At 46.0% G+C, this 20863-nt stretch overlaps 1 protein-coding gene across 1 annotated transcript; it reads right to left on the minus strand.

Moving 5' to 3' along the window:
- Positions 1-788: 788 nt before the first annotated feature.
- On the minus strand, positions 789-20088 carry xylt2 (xylosyltransferase II). Its single transcript, XM_069674187.1, has 11 exons — positions 19957-20088; positions 13375-13915; positions 12089-12264; positions 9070-9272; positions 8792-8872; positions 8297-8513; positions 7730-7906; positions 7370-7626; positions 7074-7269; positions 4129-4462; positions 789-3568 (listed from the first exon to the last, which is right to left on the minus strand). The coding sequence occupies exons 1-11, from the start codon at positions 20086-20088 to the stop codon at positions 3246-3248; spliced, it is 2637 nt and encodes an 878-aa protein (XP_069530288.1). The 3' UTR covers positions 789-3245.
- Positions 20089-20863: the final 775 nt, after the last annotated feature.

Here is a 20863-nt window from a genome sequence, read left to right on the forward strand (position 1 = left end):
GGAAAGTCAGACAGAATTTTGGTTCCTGACTTGCCAGCTTGAAAGACTTGAAACATATAAGACAGAAATCTGATCCACAAAGTAAATGATGGACTGATGGGCAAATTAATTTATAATTCACCTGTTGGGTTTAACTTTTAGAAAGAAAACAAACTCTAAAGTTCAATCAAAGTACGAAAGTTCTTCTTGGAGGTGACACAGAAACTCAAAGGGGAAAAAACTGAAAAAAGCTGTTCATCATTTTTCTCATAGTGAAAATGATAAAAGGACAATTTAAAAAAACAAGCTGAGGAACGAACCAGGCGTAGCAGCGAGGACAGCCTTCCTCAGGGTTTCTGTCGCTATGAAAGAATCGACTAGTTTTCCCCTTTTTGATGAAATATTTTGGCTCATTGTTATTTGTCTTAAGGTGGAAGGTTGTAACCTTTAGATGCCGTCCACACAGAGGAACATAATTTAGTTAAGAACAATAAAAGGTATTAAATATAAATGTGTGTCGGGAAGCATGAAGCATGTAAGCAGATGCCACACATTACATCATTTATAGCCGACACTAATTTGCACTCAGATAGGCCATCCACATATAAAAACAAAACCTGAACAAGAACACAGAAAGAACAGAAGATAACTATATTGTAATAAAACACTTTTTAAAGCATCCATGTGTCCGCGTTACGACGCCACAGTGGGGAGAACTCCACGACTTGTTAACGGAGACCATCTGACCCCACGTGTAGCAGCTACGTGTTAAAGAAGAGAGAAGCACAGACGTTAATTTAAGTGTTTTTATTGATCGTCAGACGGGATGCCGACGCTGCGAGCTCGTCCACAGACGGGCCGAACACGCAGACCAGCAGGAGTCTCAAACCGGACCTCCACAATCTCCCTCCCCCACAGACAAAGTGTTTCTGCTCCACACGCCTCTGAACAGGTGTGACTGTCAAACACAGTATAATTAGACAGCAGTTTAATAGTTTAACAGAGCACTGGAGATGAACAGACAACATACACACTTCCTCTCAAACAGTATAGAAAAATAACATCTGTAACACCGATTATTCTGAGCTTCACTGAAGCGACTGTACTGTGCAAGGTAAACAAGGTCACTTGAAAACTCATAATGTGACTATTATTAAAAAACATAAAAAGGTCACGAAGAACTGGATAAAAAAAGCAAACTAAGACACAGACGGGGGGGTCACTGTCCTCTGGAAGGCATCATTGCACGTCTCTGGAAGCTTTGATCCCGGAGGAAACGTTTCTTCTCTCTCTCCGTAAAGGCAGCTTAGACTCACTCATCATTAAAATAAACACAAACATACAGTGTAGTGAAAAGAGATGCACCCAGAGGAGATGAAATGTGACAACAATAACTGACCTCTGGGGCAAATAGGGCACACAGAGGTACAATACTGCATGTGAACTGACACACAGGAGGTCAAACAGATCGTTTATCACACGGATTGAAATCTTAAAATCTTTCAAAGACAAACTCAACGTTGGGAAAAACACGCTTTGTTCTGGAGAGTTTGATTCAAAGATTGATACCACTTGTAGCTAATTAGCTATCATGGATTTGGCTACTTTCAGCAGCCGGTTAGCTTAGCATAAATACAGTAAACAGCTTCAGAGATGCTAATTGGTTGAGCATCTCTGAAGTTAAAAAATGAACTCTTACATGTTGCTCGTTTAAATCATTCACAAACCGAAGTATTCTTTATTTTATTTTATGTCTTCGTCGGGACCAGGTGAAAGGAAATCAGCAGATTGCAGGAAGTTTCCCATCCCGACCGAGAAATCGTCCAACACTTCATCTTCTGCTTAAAGGGAAATTGTTGCTTTCTACTTTTATGCTGTAGAGTTAAACAAACTGATTCTGTGAGACCTTGTAGAAATGTTAGCTCGCCTGTTAGCCGGCTGCTAGCTGTAACTCAGAGTCGTATCTTCTCAGCAGAAAGCAAATCAACACATTCAATCAAAACTATTCTGAACCGTGTTTAGTTCAGAGAGTTCTGGAAAACTAATTCACAGGATTTAAGCTCCGTAGTTCATTCTGACCTTTGAAACAGAATTTCAACTGAAGCTGCAACGACGAACTCATCAGGAAAATGCCAAATATTTGATGATCAAAAACCCGTTTTGATGATTTTTCTGTAAGGACTCATTCGCTGCTTTTTTTTATCATTTTGTACATTTTTGGTTTTGAACTTTGAGTTTGATAAAAACATTTGAAGACGTGTTTTTGGGCTCCGGGATATTAAGATTTGTTGTGAACGTTTCAACATCAACAGTCTTCATTGGCAGGTTGAAGCCGCTCAGACGTTCGACTGCAGCTCGAGCTTTGAGTTCAGATTGTTTTGCTTCTATTTCAGAGCAATCTAAAAGTTTAACCTTTCCGTCTGCAGCCTCGGCGCTGCAGCCGTCAGGCACTTCCTTTGACCGGCAAAACATCTCGGAGTGGCTTTTTTTTTTTGCAATCATGGACATCAAAGAGAACTTAACACCTGTTAGGGAACCAACAGACAAAACAAACATGTTTAAAGTGAAAGTCAACAGAAGTAAAAACTCTAAGAGGCCTCACGAACCTTCCTAAGCTTCTCGTACAGGTCACAGGTATTGATTGGTAGTGATGTGTCCGTGCAGGTATGTGCCTCAGAGTCTACTGTAAAACGAAATGTGACGTGACCTTTGAACTTTCTTCTGACCCTGTAACCAAGTGACCTCTGTGTAACATCGTAGTCTTACAGTAAAGTGCACTTCATCTGTCTCGTCATATTTTTACAAAGTAATGCTTCAAAACAAGCACGTAATATGAGTCAGAGGCTCCACGATAGGAACCAGCGAGGAGCCCGTTTATGAGTTCTGCTTCGTGATGCGTTCAAAGGAAGGGGAAAACTGAGCGCCCAAACAGAGTTCAAACATGCGCAGAGGTTTTTAAAACTCAGACTTAAAATCACAACACGTCTCAAAACGTCCGGTGTCCTTGTAAGACAGAAAACAACGACAGTCTTTGCGCTCGTTTACCTTTATGTGCAAATTTCACTTCCTCCTGTTCTCAGTCTGCCTCACTGAACGTCTCGACCCCTCAGTGCAGGAAGATGTCTCGTTGATCATGTGCCCTTCAGGTCTGACCCGACCTCTGAGGCAGAGTCCGGGTCACACAGGTTCTGTCAGAGCTCTGCAGAGCAGCTCCAGCTCCCCCTCAGTCCTCCTCTGTGTGTGCTGCAGTCTCTCCTCTCATGTTGCTACCTGATCCTCCCGTTGCTTTTAACTGGTCCCAGTTCAGACTTCGGGTCTGGGGACAAAGAGCTCCAGGAGGTCTTGGAGCACGGTCCCACGGCTGGGCAGGAGGAAGTCTGTGTGGTGCATAGGTCGCCTGTAACCCAGAAGGTCCCCAGGCTGCTGTCCACCCACTCCTCCAGGGTGTGACCCACCAGCTGGGCTCGACGCTGCGCCTCCTGCATGGCCGCCTCCTGAGGAGGCAGCTTCAGCACGGAGCTCAGCGTCTGGAAGCTCTGCTCCAGGTACAGGTTTCCTGGAGGACCAGCGTGCAGCCAGCTGTCCTCGTCTGAGAGGGACATTCAGATTCAGATGTTACAAATATTCACTTCTACATTTTTTAATCATTTATCCTTTAAAAACACCAAACTGTGAATGCAACGTCTCTTTTAGTTTCCCTTTGCTGTACAGCTCCATTATTGTCTTTTTGACTATTAAAAACACATCAGTAAGACTCTCTGTTGGAATGGTGACATGTGACTGAATCCCCAAAAACTCGGACAAGGTATCTGACTTTGAGAAACCCCCTGAACCCTACAACTCGCTGCCAGAAACACTCACTAGTGAACCCTGGTGAAATAGTCCCCCACACTCAGGCTCATCTCAAGCATCGGATGGATTTAAGGGCACATCAAGTTTAGGTCCCATTTCTCCTTTACTTTGTCTGAGTAACATCTGCTTAAAAATACAGTTTCCAACTTTGTTTAAAAAGTAAAACAAACTTTAGTAGACGATCTTTAAAGACAGACGGTCACATGGTTTGTTTGTTTGTTTTCATGGGCTGAGATAATACATTAAAAATAGCACATCTGCATAATGAGAATCAGACGCTCTGCATCCTCGCCTCACCTTTGCGTAGCGGCTCCTTGTCTTTGTAGGTCAGCGGCATGACGAGGAATTGAACCTCCGCCACACGCTCCCACTGCTTTAACACCCGCACGGTCCAGGTGCCGGGCCGCAGGGGGCGCTGCAGCGGGGGTTTGTACTGCGTGTACTCTGCATCCACGTCCACGGTGATGTCGTAAGAAGCGGCCACCACCAGAGCGGGGTCGATCCACACGATGGTGGCTGTGAGGTTGGGACCACGCGCCCACTTCTGCACCGCCAGTGGTTCGTTCAGAGGGCCGATCACCCCGCCGAAGTTCCGGAAGATTCTCTCTTTAGGATCCCACTCTGTGCCGATCTGTGAGGGAGACATACACGGGGGTTATACGGGACGACAGGAGGATGGGATGTTATTGTTTCATCACACACACACCGTCACACACACACCGTCACACACACACCGTCGCACACACACTGTCGCAGACACACCGTCGCACACACACTGTCGCAGACACACTGTCACACACACACTGTCACACACACACTGTCACACACACACTGACACACTGTCACACACACACTGTCACAGACACACCGTCACAGACACACTGACACACTGTCACACACACACTGTCACACACACACTGTCACAGACACACCGTCACACACACACCGTCACACACACACCGTCACAGACACACCGTCACAGACAAACTGACACACTGTCACACACACACTGTCACAGACACACTGTCACAGACACACTGACACACTGTCACACACACACTGTCACACACACACCGTCACAGACACACCGTCACACACACACCGTCACACACACACCGTCACAGACACACCGTCACAGACACACCGTCACAGACACACCGTCACAGACACACTGTTACAGACACACCGTTACAGACACACTGTCACACACACACCGTCACAGACACACTGTTACAGACACACTGTCACAGACACACCGTCACAGACACACTGTTACAGACACACTGTCACACACACACTGTCACAGACACACTGTCACAGACACACCGTCACACACGCACCGTCACAGACGCACCGTCACAGACACACTGTCACAGACACACTGTCACACACACACTGTCACAGACACACCATCACACACACACCGTCACACACACACCGTCACAGACACACCGTCACAGACACACCGTCACACACACACACTGTCACAGACACACCGTCACAGACACACTGTTACAGACACACTATCACACACACACTGTCACACACACACTGTCACACACACACTGACACAGACACACTGACACACTGACACACACACACCATCACAGACACACTGTCGCACACACACTGTCGCACACACACTGTCACACACACACTGTCACACACACACTGTCACAGAAACACCTCGACTAGTACTGCTGTCCATTCATTCAGTTTTCTTTAAACGGCAGAGACGCTGATATCAAGATGGCTGACAGGAAGTGGTGAGTGTTTCCTGTTGGAGCTGAAGTTGCTTGTTTGGCATCCATCTTAATGCTTTGCTCGTTACAAGTACACACATACGTAACTCCGTCTCTCACCGATACCTCGTTAAACTGTTGAACCTCTTCACCGTCTTTGCTGCAGCTGCTGTGAATCAGACTCGACTGACACCGACTTTACGGCACTCTCTGGACTGAAAGGTAACTCCACGAGCATCACAACACCATCTCCTTTTTCTTTCTTTAACCTTTTCATCAGTTGCATTGAACTCAACGACATGTTTCACAGGTGAATTGGACCGAAGAGAACTGAAGTGATTGTGGTTCTTTGATATTTGACTGAATAACTGAAGGTAAAATAAGGAGTGGATCTTGTAACCTACGGGACAGAGATCCTGTCGTCTTCTGTTGTTTGTCCTTTGACTTTTTTTGTTGCTTTATTGTTTGTTTATATATTTTCTGTCTGTCTGTTGCATTAAAAGAGACGCTTTCTTTATTCTCAACGCTCAAGTCCTTTGAAAAGTTAAAGAAAACGTACGCCGTCACAACACAAGTCAGCAGAACAACCTGTGACTGTGTTCGACTTCAGGTCTCATATTGACGTTAAAAAACGTTCTGCAGCAGCAACACTGACCTTTGGCAGCTGGTTCAGATTTAGTCTCAGTCTTCACATGAAAATGCTTTTACTCACATTTTAGCAGTAATAGTTTTAGCCTAGTTTTAGTTCCTAAATTGCCCTCAGGATCAATGAAGTATCTATCTGTCTATCTCTCTACTCAATAAAAAGTCATCACAGTTTAGTCAAAAGGTTTTCTCTGATGAGAAATATGCCCCCCTGCAGTCTCCCTCTTCTTGTTTACCTGTTCGCTTCAGGTGAAATAAACACAATGTTCAACAGATCAACTAAACAGTAATCTAATCTAAAGATTCCTTTCATCATCACTTCTCATTTAAACAGATTTAAAATCTCCTTTTTGTGCAGAAGAAGCTTCACACATTCGGTGAGCGTGCTCAGAGGCTGTCGGCCCGAGTGACAGGAAGAGTTCACCACCTTCATGAGAGCGCTTCTCTCTAACTGGTGCTCGAGGCTTTAAAATATCACGGATGTTGAACGTCCGACGGCCACCACCAACACTTTAGTCTCGTTAACGAAAACTAAACATACGTGAGTTTTTATTCTCAAAGATCTATTTTTAGCTCGTCGACGTCTCGTCTTCATCGAGTTCGTTGACGAACATTTTTCATCATAATTTTCATTAACGAAATTAACAGTGGCACCAGGACACCTCAGAATATTAACATATTCTTTAAAGCAATTAAACTTCAAAGTTCAGTTCTGGTCAGATAAAACTCTGATTAAGAAAACTTCCTCGTATCAGGAGGACAATCTTCCTCTGCAGCAGATTCTTTAAGAAACCTGGTTATTAAAGTTTATGAGGACGGAAACTTCAGTGATGAAGAAGAATTATCTTCACTCACCTCCAGATTCTTCAGCCGTTCAAACTCCTTCAAGTTCGTCTCAAGGACAAGCATGGCCTGCGGCACCGCCCACATCTCCAGAGTCTCCCTGACCTTTGACCCCACAGCCTGGACTTCCTGTCGCACCAGGTAACCTTGAAAACGGTCGTCATAAAAGTACACGTGCACTGACAGAGGGAAGCCCACTGGTTCAAACCTGCAGAGAGAAAAACATAAAGATAAATATGTCAGCAGCAGAGACATCACCTGCTTTCATCCTTTACAGGTGAGAGTGTGTGTGTGTGTGTGTCACGGACCTGCAGGCCTCCACGCTGCTCTGAGAGGTTCCCAGATGTTTGAGGCCGAGGCGGAAGAACGACGTGTAGGCGGTGAGAGCGACGTCACTGAGCGATCCCACACCGTCCAGCTGCTCGAACAGGCTCTCCCAGTACGCCTTGATGGCCACGGTGCCCGGAGCGTACTGGCCGTACAGGTGAGTGTCCAGGATGTCGATGGCCTCCTGGTTCACTGAGGACTCAAACTTGCGGGCGAAGAAGGTCGGGCGGCTCAGTTGCTGCAAAAAGCAAAAATGACACACATGAAGCCTTTAAGACACTGAAGTGAACAAAATACGAGCTGGGTCGTTCTGCGGCTGCGGACGGATCCGGCTCCCTCACCTGGATCCGGATGAGGTCCTGTGGTTTGAAATCGTTGGGAGAGCAGCCGCACCAGTCCACGATGTGCTTGTACTGACACTTACAGCCCAGCTTACGGTTCCAGTTGGTGACGCGCAGGTTGTTGTCGACCAGAGAGTCGCACATGTGACTGTTCCCGAGGACCGTGTGGAAGAAGGACTGGGAGGAAACATAAATACGCACTGTTAACCATCACAGACAATTACTACGATACTCGATACTTTTCACTGCCTTGTTTTCGCCCTGATCTGATTTAAACGCTGCCGTCCTCTCTCTTTTGATCATGCAGCTAAAGGTGATGCATCTATAGCACCAAACTGCAGGGCACAGCCTCCTGCACCCTCCCGAGACATGAAGCCACACAGCCAGATAAGCGGGGGTAAACCCTCCTCTCGCCGTCTCTGCTGCACACTGCGCCTGAAAGCTTAAAGTCTCACACTCTCTCTGCTGCGAGGCTCCTGCGAGTTGGCAGCAGAAGACGAGCCTGCCTCAGATCAAACTGTCTGTCTCGACTCCCGGAGATAAACAGACCACCTAAGGCTGCCTTACCTCAGCGGGGAGCAGAGCGTAGGAATAGAACTGCTTCAGCCCCGACACCAGGGCGTCCTGGGAGTTGATGACGTAGTCCACGAAGCGGCGGGTGAGCGCGAACCAATCGGAGCCACCCGAGACCTCCAGGCCTTCTGGGATGCTGCGTTCGCCCAGACGCCACATGTGGTTGTCGCACTCGTGGAAGAGACGGTCGAGGCCCTGCTTCTTGATGAAGCTTCAACACAAAGAACGGTTCAGGTTGTTATGTGGAGGAAACAGTTTGCTTTAAGGTAAACATTTAAAGTGTAAAATGTTTCGTTATTTGATCCTTTTCGCTGCTGCAGGCTCACCGGAGTTTATTTCCATGTATCTTTTACCACATCCACTGAGTTACTGCACGTTACTGCAAAAAATCTGAACTATCCCTTTAATTTATTGGAAAAAAACACTTGAAAAGTTGGAATAAATATCGAAACACCACCCATATCTGTGTTCCAGCTGCTTCTTACTCACCGGGCGTTTTCTCTCCCGTGGGACTTGAGGAAGTTTTTGTCTCTTTGCTGCGACAGGAACGAAACCAGTTCATCGTTGGTCCTGCAGGAGGAAGTTAACATTATTATATATTTATTAATTATAAGGAAGAAGTGGGCAGAAAAAAGATTTCAACAGGATTCTTTGGAAGTGAAGTTCTGGCTCGAGTGAATTCAGCTCCTTTGGACAACTGCTCCGAAAAAGACTCAAAGCAGCAACTGAGGAAGTTACATAAAAATGATGTCATCCTTCTGACTAACCTGGTGGGGAAATCTGTGGCACTGAGGTTGATGAAAAAATCCCACTTCCAGTCCAGCATGGAGAGCAGGTCCTGCATGCTGCGGAGGTAGGCCTTCAGCAGGCTGGCGCCTCCCCAAATGGTGACCATCCTCCAGGGCGTGGCTCGTATGTTTGGGTACTGCTGGGCTATCTGCAGGACCTCTCGGTGCAAGTAGCCGGACCGCTGGAGGATTCAAAGCGAAAGGTCACACAGTGAAAACTAATGAGAGGTTTGTTTGTAACACAGATCCCACAGACCTGCAGCTTTGACGTGCCAACACATCCAGACAAAGCTGGCACGTGCAGAGGGAGTTTCATCAGAGCAGGGCGACAGCTCAACAGTGTTTTGTACTGAGGCTCACCGTGATGACAGACGGAGAAAATTTTAAATGAGATATTTCTGCCTTGTAGCAAATTCCCCTCTCAAAGTGGAAAAAGACGACAGCGACACAGAACTAAGACGAACCGAGCTTAAAGGATACTCGAGGAGGGATTTAACTTCAGAGGGGAATAAAGGATGAGAAGGGAGGAAGTGAAAGTCCAGAGCAGCTGTCGACTTTATGCAGAGACATTAAAAGTGCTGAGAGACAGAACGAGTGAGTGAAGATCACAGGAAGCAAAAATCTGCAGGTTCAAAAGACCTTTTTTAATCTACCATCGGGGCTACATTAGAAGAATTACCACCTAATTAACAAGACGCCTGTTTCTATATAAACTCCACTAATAAAGGCTCTGAAGCGACAAATGGGCAGTTTAAGAGAAAAGGACTCTCGGGGATTAATTGTTCACAGACATGAAATCAAACCGTGTTTGGTGAAGCACACGCAGAGTGTCACTGACTGACCTGCTTTAAATAAAGAGTGGACGTTTGGAGGGAGAGCCACGAATGTATCCTGAGGCTCAAGATTCCCTTTGAAAAGCCTTAAATTTAAAAAGGTATAATAAGTAGATTATAAATCATTAATCACCTTTTCTACTCTGCGATTCTGCCTCAGGGGCGTAACGAAGCTCCGTCCTCATGCCACCTTTGTCATGTCTACACGTCTACACGTCTACACTGGACGTTGCAGAAGCAAAACGTGTGTGAGGTGACAGCACATGCTTCAAACACACACATATAGCGGCTGTTTACACAGACGCCGTGTCACCTCTGTTGCGCCTCTGTTGTCCGATGCTGGCTCAGAGAAGGAACGACTTCACCCCAACATGACCACTGAACTGGCAGTGAGAAAAGGGCTTCTGTTGTTTTGATTTGCACGGGACGTTTTCAGGAGGGGCGCTGATGTTGTTGTTGGTTCCCTGAGCCAATCACAGCGTATAGGTGAGTGTGGGAGTGGTTCAAACTTTCAACTTGGCCCCATTCAGTTGGCCTTCTTTCTGTTGGACAGGTAGGTGCTTCAAACCGGGTAGAACAAGCTAACCGGCGATTAGCATGCTAGCGCAAAGTTCATTATTTGGAAAATCTTGCAGCAAGCATGTTGAGGGGACGACAGCAGAGAAAAGGGCAACAAAGGCTCCTAAACTCAGTCCTCTCATTAAGTAGGTCTCTGTGGCTGTAGACGGACTCCAGCACAGCCTGACCTGTTTTACTGCCTCATCTCTCAAACAGGCTTTAGCCTCGGAGATAGATGAGCCGAGGTTGGCAAAGTGCGACTGTCCCACTGACTCCTTCTTCATCACTGCCTCCTCCCTTGGCAGCAGAACAGAGAAACTCTCCGGGACCCGACAACCTTTCCGGCTGCACAGGTGCACTAACGACAGGCACCTGTTTCACACCACACCTGAGCTCTCCGCCTGAGTATCAGCACTCAGCCGTACTTTGTCTTCTGCCTCCCAGCTGCACATGAGAGCAGAGTTTTCCTGCACTAAATCCAGCTCCTAAGAATAACCACACTTTGCTCGATCCAGGCTAATCCCCTTTACCACACTGGGAGACCCGTGGGAGGAATTTAACCTTCATAATGCAAAAGGACCCGACCAGTAAAAGCATTTGTGGGCTCCGTGCAGCCAGCAGCACCGAGCAGGGTGCCAAACACACTCTGCAATGTTCGGAGCATAAATAAACAATACTGTAAAAGCTCGTACACGTAGTAACCTGGTCCAGGTTACAGGCAGAAGAATTGTATCTGGGATATTTCTGTCATGATTCATGCAGAGTTGTGCTGTTACAGGACAATAGCTTTTTAGCACACAACCTTTATGATGAGTTAGAGTTCAGGACAGGAAGTGATGACTCCACACGCTGCACTAAATGCAAATGAAGGAAGGTGACTGTTTAAAAGGGATGCATGAATCTGCCTGCGACAGGTGATGTCAGAAACGTTACACACACATATCAGATGTGATGAAAAGAAACTGAATAAAAAACATTTAATTCTACAACTTGTTTGATCTGCTCGGCGTGGAGGCATCTGATATAACAGATACAGAGCTTTCCACGTGCGCTGGTTGTTGGATGTTTGCACATTGTTTCCAGTCGACTATCAACTACTAGTTTTAACAACATGAAAGAGTTTAGTCATCGAGCGTCTGGAGAGCTACTCAGGGGAACAGGATGAGCTAATGTTAGCTAACAACCCCCCCGGCGTCCTTTGTCCACCAACAGTGTAAGAAACAAACACTTTTAACATGAAGCGTGCGTATCAGGGTTTTTAGCAGTTTCGACCACCTGGTCTGTTTGTTTCGTTGAGGAGACAGTAACACCTCTCAAACACTGAAGGATCCTTCCCCCCTGTACATCTATTTTTGGGTCTCTCAGCAGCCTTTGTTTTCACCTACATTCATTAACGTGAACAGCTGTGACAGTGCGAACAACAGGAATCTCTGCATTGTTTGTAGTCATCGCCAAACTGCCTCAGAACCTGCCACCAGCTGCCCTGCATCCTGAAAGCGTGTGGCTCTGTGACCTTACATGCAAAGAAGCTATTGTGAGAGATGCCAGTGACATATAATGGAGAATGTTTAGTAGTCATAGCATTGTGATCTCCTGTGAGGGCCCACCTTGTCCACGTGGATGTAGTAGTAGTGGTCTCGGTGATAAATGGCTTTCATGAGGCGTTTGAGCTGCCGAACAGCTCGGCCGTGGACCATCAGAACGAACGCCACTCTGACGGGGTTCTCCACCGGGGACAGGCTGTTGTCCAGCTCGCCAACGGCCTGGACCGGATTGACCACACCTGCAGAGGACGGAGAGGTAGAGGACGGGCTCAGTGAGGACTGGAGAGTTACAAAGGACAATATCTGGAAGGTTTGAAGACACCGTTCAATGGATAGAAAACAGATTTTACAAGGTTGCATAACCATGTGTGAGCAGTAAAGGGTTAACAGAGGGGTGTTGACATTTCATTTCTCCTCCAACAAAGCTTCCCACACACATGAGCGCTGCCAACTGTGGTCACTGCATCACACAGAGAAACACAGGCGGGGGCTGAGTGTTTTGCCCGAGTGCATCCCTCCCCGCTACTCTTAGCTCAAGTTGTTTATTACAAGTTTAATGTTTATTATAGATCAGGGTTATTTGATTGATTTGATTGATTTGATTAGCTGTCGATGGGTGAGACACGTTACAGTTTGTAGACTAACACAGATCCTAATCTTATCTACATGATCCTATGAGAAATGCTCTCAGGCAGGCGATTAGTGATTAAAACTTAGAGTAACGAAATACAAATGAAATAATACCAGGAGTCTGAGTGCGTCTTCACCTCTTACATTATGACACTGGTACCCCTTTCCCAGCCAAATTTAGCGCCTTAACATTGACACAGGTTTTTTCAGGCCCGGGAAGACCCACTTATAAATGCCGATTGTCTGTTTTCCCGTTGCCAGTGAAGTGTCCTCCTGTCTCCTGTCCTTTCTGCTTCGTCACAAACGTGCCAGAGACAGGGTTAGTAACCAGTGAAGATGTTACGGTGGTTAGGTCTTTATTGTATCTGTCACTCATTCAGTCTGTTTATCAAACTCGGCACCGACAAATTAGGAGTGACGTTCGAGCGCTGCTCGGACGGAGACGGGCAGAATTTGTAGCCGAGATGACGAGGAGTCGCAGAAGTTACCGACGGAGCATAGCATCGCGCCGGAGAGGGGGCGGAGATTAACGTGTCGACACGGGTTTTGTGTTCCCATCAATGCCAATCGGAGCCGAGGCGATAATTACCCGGGTCTACTGCAGAGTCATGTGACCCGGGTCTGAATGCCGATTGTAACCTTTAACATTAAGCAAAAAAGGCGGGTGTAAGCGGGTTTGTTGACCAGTGGGAAAGCGGCTTGTGGACTGAGGTTCTCACCGAGCTGAGGGCAGAACTGAGGAAGAGTTTCAGGCATGAGCTGCCCGGCCTGATGCTGACACACAATGTTGGCGATCTCCTGGCGGCACTGCTGTGACCCGGCCCGATGAAGGGCGGACAGCGCGTCCTTGCCCATGATGTCACATTTGGGCACAAAGTCACTGCTGGGGGCTTGGTGGGCTCCATCCACGCTGCCCGGCTCCCCCAGGATGGCAGCGGCAGGTACCTTGGCGGCAGCGTCGTTCCCGCCTCCTCGGGTGTCGCTGACATTACGACTGCTGGACAGGTCGTGGAGGACCACGCCGTCCAGCCCGGCTCCAGTCATCCCCCGCTCCTGGGGAGATTTCAGCCTGATGCTGGGCTTCTCTCCTCTGCGGCTGGTCCCCCTCCTCAGCGCGCTGGCTGCAGTGCCCCCCGTCCTCTCTAACTTGGGGCTCCATCTGCCCTTGTTCCTCCCCGACTTTTGTTTATCCCACAGCGCGGGGTCTCTCTTTGGGTCCTGGCTGTTGTTGTCAGGCAGCTTAGACCGTCGTGTTTTTCTCTGAGGAGGGAGAGGACAGAGAGACATATTTTAAATTCAGACTTGTCATTTTATAAGAACGTCTTCTACTGAGAGCAGCCGTTGATTCACAATCCGAGCCTGACATGAGGTAGACGAACTGAAGACAACAGCTGAACGCGCCCCAGAGGGAAGGATGTGTTTACTCGGGTTTGTCATTTTTTTCTGTCTCTGATGTGAGTTATTTTTAGCCGAGCCTCTGCCTTTTGTGGAGCTAATCTGCAAAAAGCACAGTTCTGGATATCACACACACACACACACACACACACACACACACACACACACACACACACACACACACACACACACACACACACACACACACACACACACACACACACACACACACACACACACACACACACACTCAAATACACATAATGAATGCAGTGATTCACTGAGACCTCAGCAAACCTCTGTCTGCACCCTCAGGCTAAATATGCAAGAAACATGAACACACATTTCATCCAAACAAGTGAGCATGAAGCCTCAGACATCAGATTACAGGAGAATCCTCATCAGACAGCTTCTGTCTGCGAGAGGGGAAACCAGGGGTCAAACCAGCTCTTCTGATTGGCTCAGGCTGTGACCCAACTTTGTATTATTATCTTTCTTATATATGATTAATAAATCTATAACATCAAAGCATTTCAGCACATCTTCAGGGTTTGTGTGCGACATTTCCATCTCATCCTGAGAGACTCCGTAAAATGTCATGAAGACGTGATCCTCTTACAGCGACTCTGCTTTGAAGTACCCGAATAAAACAGTTCGAGTGGCTGTAACGTCCCGACAGGAGACACTCAGTTACTCCTCACAGAGATGTGGTTCAGTGACAGTCAGAAATATAACAGAGTTATGTGTGTTTATCTTTTAAAACATTTGTGCCCTCAGCTAAAAGTCTTTAGTGTTTCTGCTGCAAGCATTACGTGATTGAAAGGTCCTCAAATATTTTCATAATCAATCAACTGTCAGGGTGTTTCTCAAAGACAAAGGTTCCCGCTTCTAGTCGTAAGGATTCGCTGATATTTTCTCATTTTGTAAATCAAAAGTTTTGACAAAAGAAGCAGTTTGGAGACGTCACTTTGGGCTGCTTAAAACTTTGTGATGAGCATTTTTTTTACAACTTTAATACATTTTAAAGACTCAACGATTCATCGATTAATCTTAAAAATACTTGGTTGATTAATTGATTATGAAAATAATCAGCCTGAGTGATCTTACACACAAACGTGCTGTAATGATGTTCCGATTCAAAGTGGGATACTCCACAACCCTCACTGAACCGCTGTCTTCCTACAGTTTCAATGCCCCAACTGTAACTGTAACTGTAACTGTAACTGTAATGCCAGAGTACAGAAAGAATCCGTCTTACTGGAGCACAAATCTCGCCTCCAAAAATAGAAGACACGGTTTGTAAAAAACCACAAACGTAACTGAAGCGATTTTTAAATCTTGTAGCCAAAAGGCATCACAGCGTGGGCACACTTAATCACTGGTTCACACACAAACCCGTCAGAATGTGAATTGGAGAGGAGGAAGAAGAACAGCGAGTGGGCTGAGAGCTTTCTGCCTCTATCGGACGATAACGCAGAACCCGGGCTCACTCGCTCGCTCGCTGCACGTCACTGGCACACTAACAGCCCAGACTCGTTGGGAACAGACAAAAGGGGGACAGGGACTGAATGCTTGGACGAGGAGCCAGAAAATACACACTGCCAATAAACCAGCTGCCAACCATCACAGCACAGTCAGCTACTGATTGCCAACTGCACAATCAAACACAGTACAGTAAGGAGGCATTGTGCAGCCCAGCTACATGTCTGTGATTGCAGTGCGAGCCTCTCTCTGCGAGTGTACAGGCACTGAGTAAGGCTGGACTCAGGCAGTGGGAGCTTTAAAATCCTCCTTACTGTTAAAAATCAGGCTGCATCACACATGAGGAGAAACTTCTAATGTTCTCTCTCATCTCAAACGATCTCAGGTGATCTCATGAGGAAGTAAACACAGAAACCTGCAACGGTGATGGTCTGCAGGAGGGAGAAGCAGAACGCAGTGTGGATGAGAAAATGTTTACTGCTGGTTGTCTCTTATTTACCAAGAAGTGGAGGTGAGCTCGTACCTGCTTTCTGCCATCAGTCATGTGTCCTGTAAACATTAAGTCTCTTTCACACGCACTCATTTTCTTTCCTTGTTGGCTCATTACAAAATGTATGAAACACTTGTGTGGAGATCTACTTCTTGTGTCAGCTTACACTGATAAGACGAGTTAAACAGAAGCGAGCACGCAGCGGGGGGGCTAACATTTCAATTATCCTTATCGCACGTTTTCACAGCTTTTAATTAACACCACGGTGTCAAAAATGTATTGATTCAAAGGCAAGCCAGGCTGCCTCTTTACTTTCCAATTAAAGTTGAGTGAAACCATATCAGCGTCGCCATCTGCTGAAGTGGGAGACAGCAGCAACACTAAGCTCTGCAGGAGAGCACAGGCAGGCAGAGAGGGCGACATAAGGCTGACTGAGTCTTCTTCTTCTGTCCTCATAATCCGCCCGCTCGTCTGTGCAGGGGCTTTAACGTGAGGCTGTGTTCACACATGCACAGCACAGTACATGCCAGTTAACACACGGAGCACGGAGGAATCCAGACGCTCTCGCTCGTGTTGCTGATACCGACGAGGGTCCCTGACTGAACATGCACCGTGCAGAGGTGGAGTGATGATTAATCTGCATTCTGCAGCCTGAAATCTGATTCTGTGACTCTGCAAACATGCAAAGAGCCTGCGCGCTGACATTTGCACAGATGTCTGCCAACATCGCCAGGCTGGCATGTGCACTTAGGAGCAGTGCCACATTTCTGACGCTACTCCAGGAATGAATGAGAGCGTTTTCCTGCTTTAAATCAATAATGAAGGCTTCATTTCTATTTATAAAACTGAACAATCTGTGCAACAAACACCATGCGGTCACATTTTACATGCGTGCACGTCTGCTCCTTTACAGTCCGAGGCGAGCGTCAGTCATCCAGACATTCCTCCACATCTCTGCAGCAGCATGTTTAAGCCTGAATACACCTGATGAGGTAGCAGAGGGCCTGGAGGCTCTCAATGCAGACAGGTGACAGAGCTCAAAAGGAGGAACAGACTTCTGCAATATGAGGAAAGTCACATTTCCTGTGTTGTCATGATGTCACATGTAAGAAGGGAAATGAATCACTTCATTTAGACTACACACTCCGTGTTCGGCTCACAGTTAAGTGACAACATCAGTGTCCTGGTCTCAACAGAACCATGATCCCTCTTCTCCCTGAGGGCTGGCCGATACAATGACCTCGACAGGGGATCGTGATAAAAAGAGAATAACAATCATAAACGTCGGACATTTTTACTCGATGTGGATGCATCCAACAGCCTACCACTGCAGAAATACAAGTTAGTCTTTAGTTCACACTGGAGTACGCAACAACCACTTCCCTCTGCAAAGCAGTGTTTGAGCTGCTGGTGAAGAAAGTGGATGTCATAAAAGTCAATGGTTAAACTGACAGTCTCCAAAAATGATAACACCACGTTCATTTTAAGGTTCCTGGCAGCTCGACCAGAAGTCTCTGACCGGACCCTGTTAGCATTGTAGGGACACTGATTTCTAACATGAAACTGTTTTATTCAGTATTTTTTACAGATATGAATTACAAGGTCAGTTTGATTTGAAGAGGAGGAGACATCTGTGGAGAATTCAGCTACCTTTGAAAACTTTGTGAGCAATGAAAGCTGAAGTTGGCTTACCTAAAAGCAAGCCCAGCTCCTGATGACAGAGCCTATGTTACAAGCAACTCAAGGCTCACGGCCCCTCCAGACGTGTATTCAGTGTTCCTACTGGTTTCATCCCGAGGTCTGACTCGGGAGAACTCTAGGAATATTTTGGATCCCATTAAAAACCTTTGGAGTGACGAACACTGAAGAATCGTAACTTAAACAAACTTATGTTAACAGAAACCCTTCTGGACATGTGTCTACAGAAGAGCACCGGAGAATCATGTTACAAAGCGTTACTGCCTTATACACTGTTGTTATTGTTCTCGATGATCTTAACTTAAACAGAAAAGAAGCTAAGTGCATGTTAATAACCTATTTTCTATATTTCAACAATTAAACTTTAGGCTACCTTCATCACCAGGATAAGGCTAAGTGTAGGCTATATGGTGGTTAATATCATGTTCTTCCCCCTCTCTGAAACAAGGGTCCAACTTCTTTCCTCCACTATGTTCACTCACATCTGCCGCCTGCCTCACCCTGCAGGCACAGACCCGACATCTATCAGTAATAGGGGGGATTTTTTATACGTCGTCCACACCTGTCAGGCCAAGAGGGAGAAAGCAACTCAGGTTTCAGCTTGCATTCATGTGGCTCTATCAGCGCGCACAGTCCCCCACAGGTCACATCTGTTAACGAGCACCCTCTCCTGACTTCAAGGGGAGGACAGAAGCAACCACGGCCTCCAGGTAGAGCGCTCCAGGTGTGTGAGGGAGACACAAAGATACGCTTCCCACGGTGGACATGGCTGCTGTTAAATAGTTTCAGTGATTTGTGGTGGAAGCAACCTTTATCCTTTATCCCTGGGCTATGCTTCCTCTCTGGTTTGATCCAAATCTCAGGAAAGGTCACAGAGACAGCGCAGCAGCACGCAGAAAGGCCTCTTGTGTATGTAAACCAGCTTAATACTAAAAATAAAGCTAAATACATCATTAATCATGGCGGAGATCTTTCACATGTTCCTAAGAAGTTGCATCACTGCACAGACATCCTTTAATCCTAAGACGAGTTGAACAGGAGCTGGCTGCATTTCATCCACACTTCAACCCAGAATCACAGACCACAGGAAGGAACAGACGTGGACCAAACAAGGCCTCACATCCTTTGGCCAAATAATTACGAATGGTAATCTTTACAATTTTGAGGATTCATGAGATTTTCATCAATACCAACAGATCTGCCAGTTATTTCCAAAGGAAAAGGACTCCCGACTTCAAGAATAACTCTGATATTTATTGGCGCTTATAGATTAAAAATACAAGTGTAATACAAGTGTACAAGGGCGTCACCTGAAAGAATAAGCTTAAGATTACAAGTTCCTTTTCCTGTAGAGTTTTCTGCTGGAAACATCTGATATGATAGTTTCTGCAGACTGTGTTTTGGTATTGTCCATATGGCATGTATGTTTTTGAAAAGGAGCGGGACATTTCATCTCAGAGACTGGATGTAATATTTGATTTCTCTTTCACCTTCATGTGTCTTGAAATCATCCTACAGGTCTCAGTAAAGGTGATACACTCTGAAGATATTTACGGCCGCATGTTAAATAACAATTTCAAAATGCTGGCTCCAGAGAAATCCGCCACAATCAAACTCCTTATTTACATTTCGTAAAGTCGATACTCTAGGCAGAACATTACTTTTACTCTTTGTATTCAAAAGGAGAAGGGGGGTGGATAACTTGAAAACTCATGAAGACTTTTAACAATCTTATTGTATGTCTGAATTCTCCTGTAAGCATATTGTAACGACAAGCCCTCACTAAGTCTGTGTTCTTCTACAAACAGAACAATACAAAAGAAGAGCAGTATGGGTTTGTGGTCACATTTTCCTAAAACCACAGAGACTCCATCAGTGACTACATGTGAAATGTGGTGACAATCCCAACCGGTAAAACCGCTGCTAATTATTTAACTAGTTAATATAGCGAGTACTGTGATTAGCAGTAATTTCACTGCCATTGACATGTAGCTCAGTGTTCTGTAATGTAGCAGTAAAATGGTCAGTGACAGACAGACAGGGCTGGACCGGCTGAGCTGAAGTGTTGGGGAGCAGGACTATCCTCCAACTGCTAACTTAGCTAACATCGGCAAGCTGACGTTACTGTATCATAACATACAGCGAGCTAAGCGGCGCGCTAACGGCTAGCTCTTAAATGAAACCCAGTCCAATAATCAGTGTCGTGTCAGAAATAACAGCAGGAACTGTGGCTCACCTCTGCCTCTCCTTCCTCCAGACTCCTCAGACTCCATACCACGAGCCCCTGGACCAGGAGGATCGTCAACGCGGCGGCAATCGCTAGTTTATATCGTCGGAGGAGCTTCTGCACTCGAGCGCTGGCCACCATTTTTTCGACTACAGTTAACTAGGCGCGCGTTCAGGGCGCATTCTGAACTGCGCGCGCACGTAGCGTCTCTCTCGCCACCAGGTTGCTACAGAGTGATGGGAATTTCGTCTCTTTTTAGTGATCAGATCATTTGGCTCAGCTCGGCAATAAGAGCTTCTGTCTCAAAAACAGCTCTTTATTTAATACATATATTAGTACATATAATTATACTATGATTCAGTCAACTTCAGCAATGTTTTGACAGGTATGATTGGTGTGTGAGAGTGTGAATTTATCCCTCAAGTTATTTATAAACATACTAAGCCATTTAATTTTCACAGCACCAAAATTCTCATAGATTGGTATATTGTGGCACTCTGCATGCATGATTGTGCATTCAAGGTTGTCCAGTATAGGGTGACCAGCATAACAGAAATTGTTAACCATGGGTCTTTTTATTATTACTTGAGAAAGACATTCCTGGATGGTATTAAGGAAATACAACCCTTCTTTCATGGCTTGTATTAATTTACAAATTAAAGAAAATCTGCTCTCAGGTGGGAAAAGGTTTGCTCTGTTAGTTCATTTAAGAGAGTCGGCTCTTAAAACCGACTCGTTCACGATTGACACATCCTAGCTTCAAAGTTTGTCTCTAAGATAACAAACACTGCATGGATTTACCTGATTTTCTACAAAATCTGTGTATTTACCTGTAAAACAATATTGTTAGAGAAACACTTTTGTCATGTTTGCAGCTTTTTCTTTCTTATGAGTTTTGTTGATGCTTCCAAAGCTT

The sequence above is a fragment of the Semicossyphus pulcher genome, unplaced genomic scaffold (assembly GCF_022749685.1).
Source record: "Semicossyphus pulcher isolate SPU_LCO1_2020_fin unplaced genomic scaffold, fSemPul1.0.p SCAF_23, whole genome shotgun sequence".
Lineage (NCBI taxonomy): Eukaryota > Metazoa > Chordata > Actinopteri > Labriformes > Labridae > Semicossyphus > Semicossyphus pulcher.

Bases quoted from the DNA above. Each gene is read 5' to 3' on its own strand.
- xylt2 (XM_069674187.1), bottom strand. From the start codon at position 20,088: ATGGTGGCCAGCGCTCGAGTGCAGAAGCTCCTCCGACGATATAAACTA. The intron at 7,907-8,296 runs GTAAGGCAGCCT...GTTTCCTCCCAG, and splicing joins ACGCTCTGCTCCCCGCTGAG to TCCTTCTTCCACACGGTCCT. The intron at 7,270-7,369 runs GTCCGTGACACA...TTCTCTCTGCAG, and splicing joins AGCAGCGTGGAGGCCTGCAG to GTTTGAACCAGTGGGCTTCC.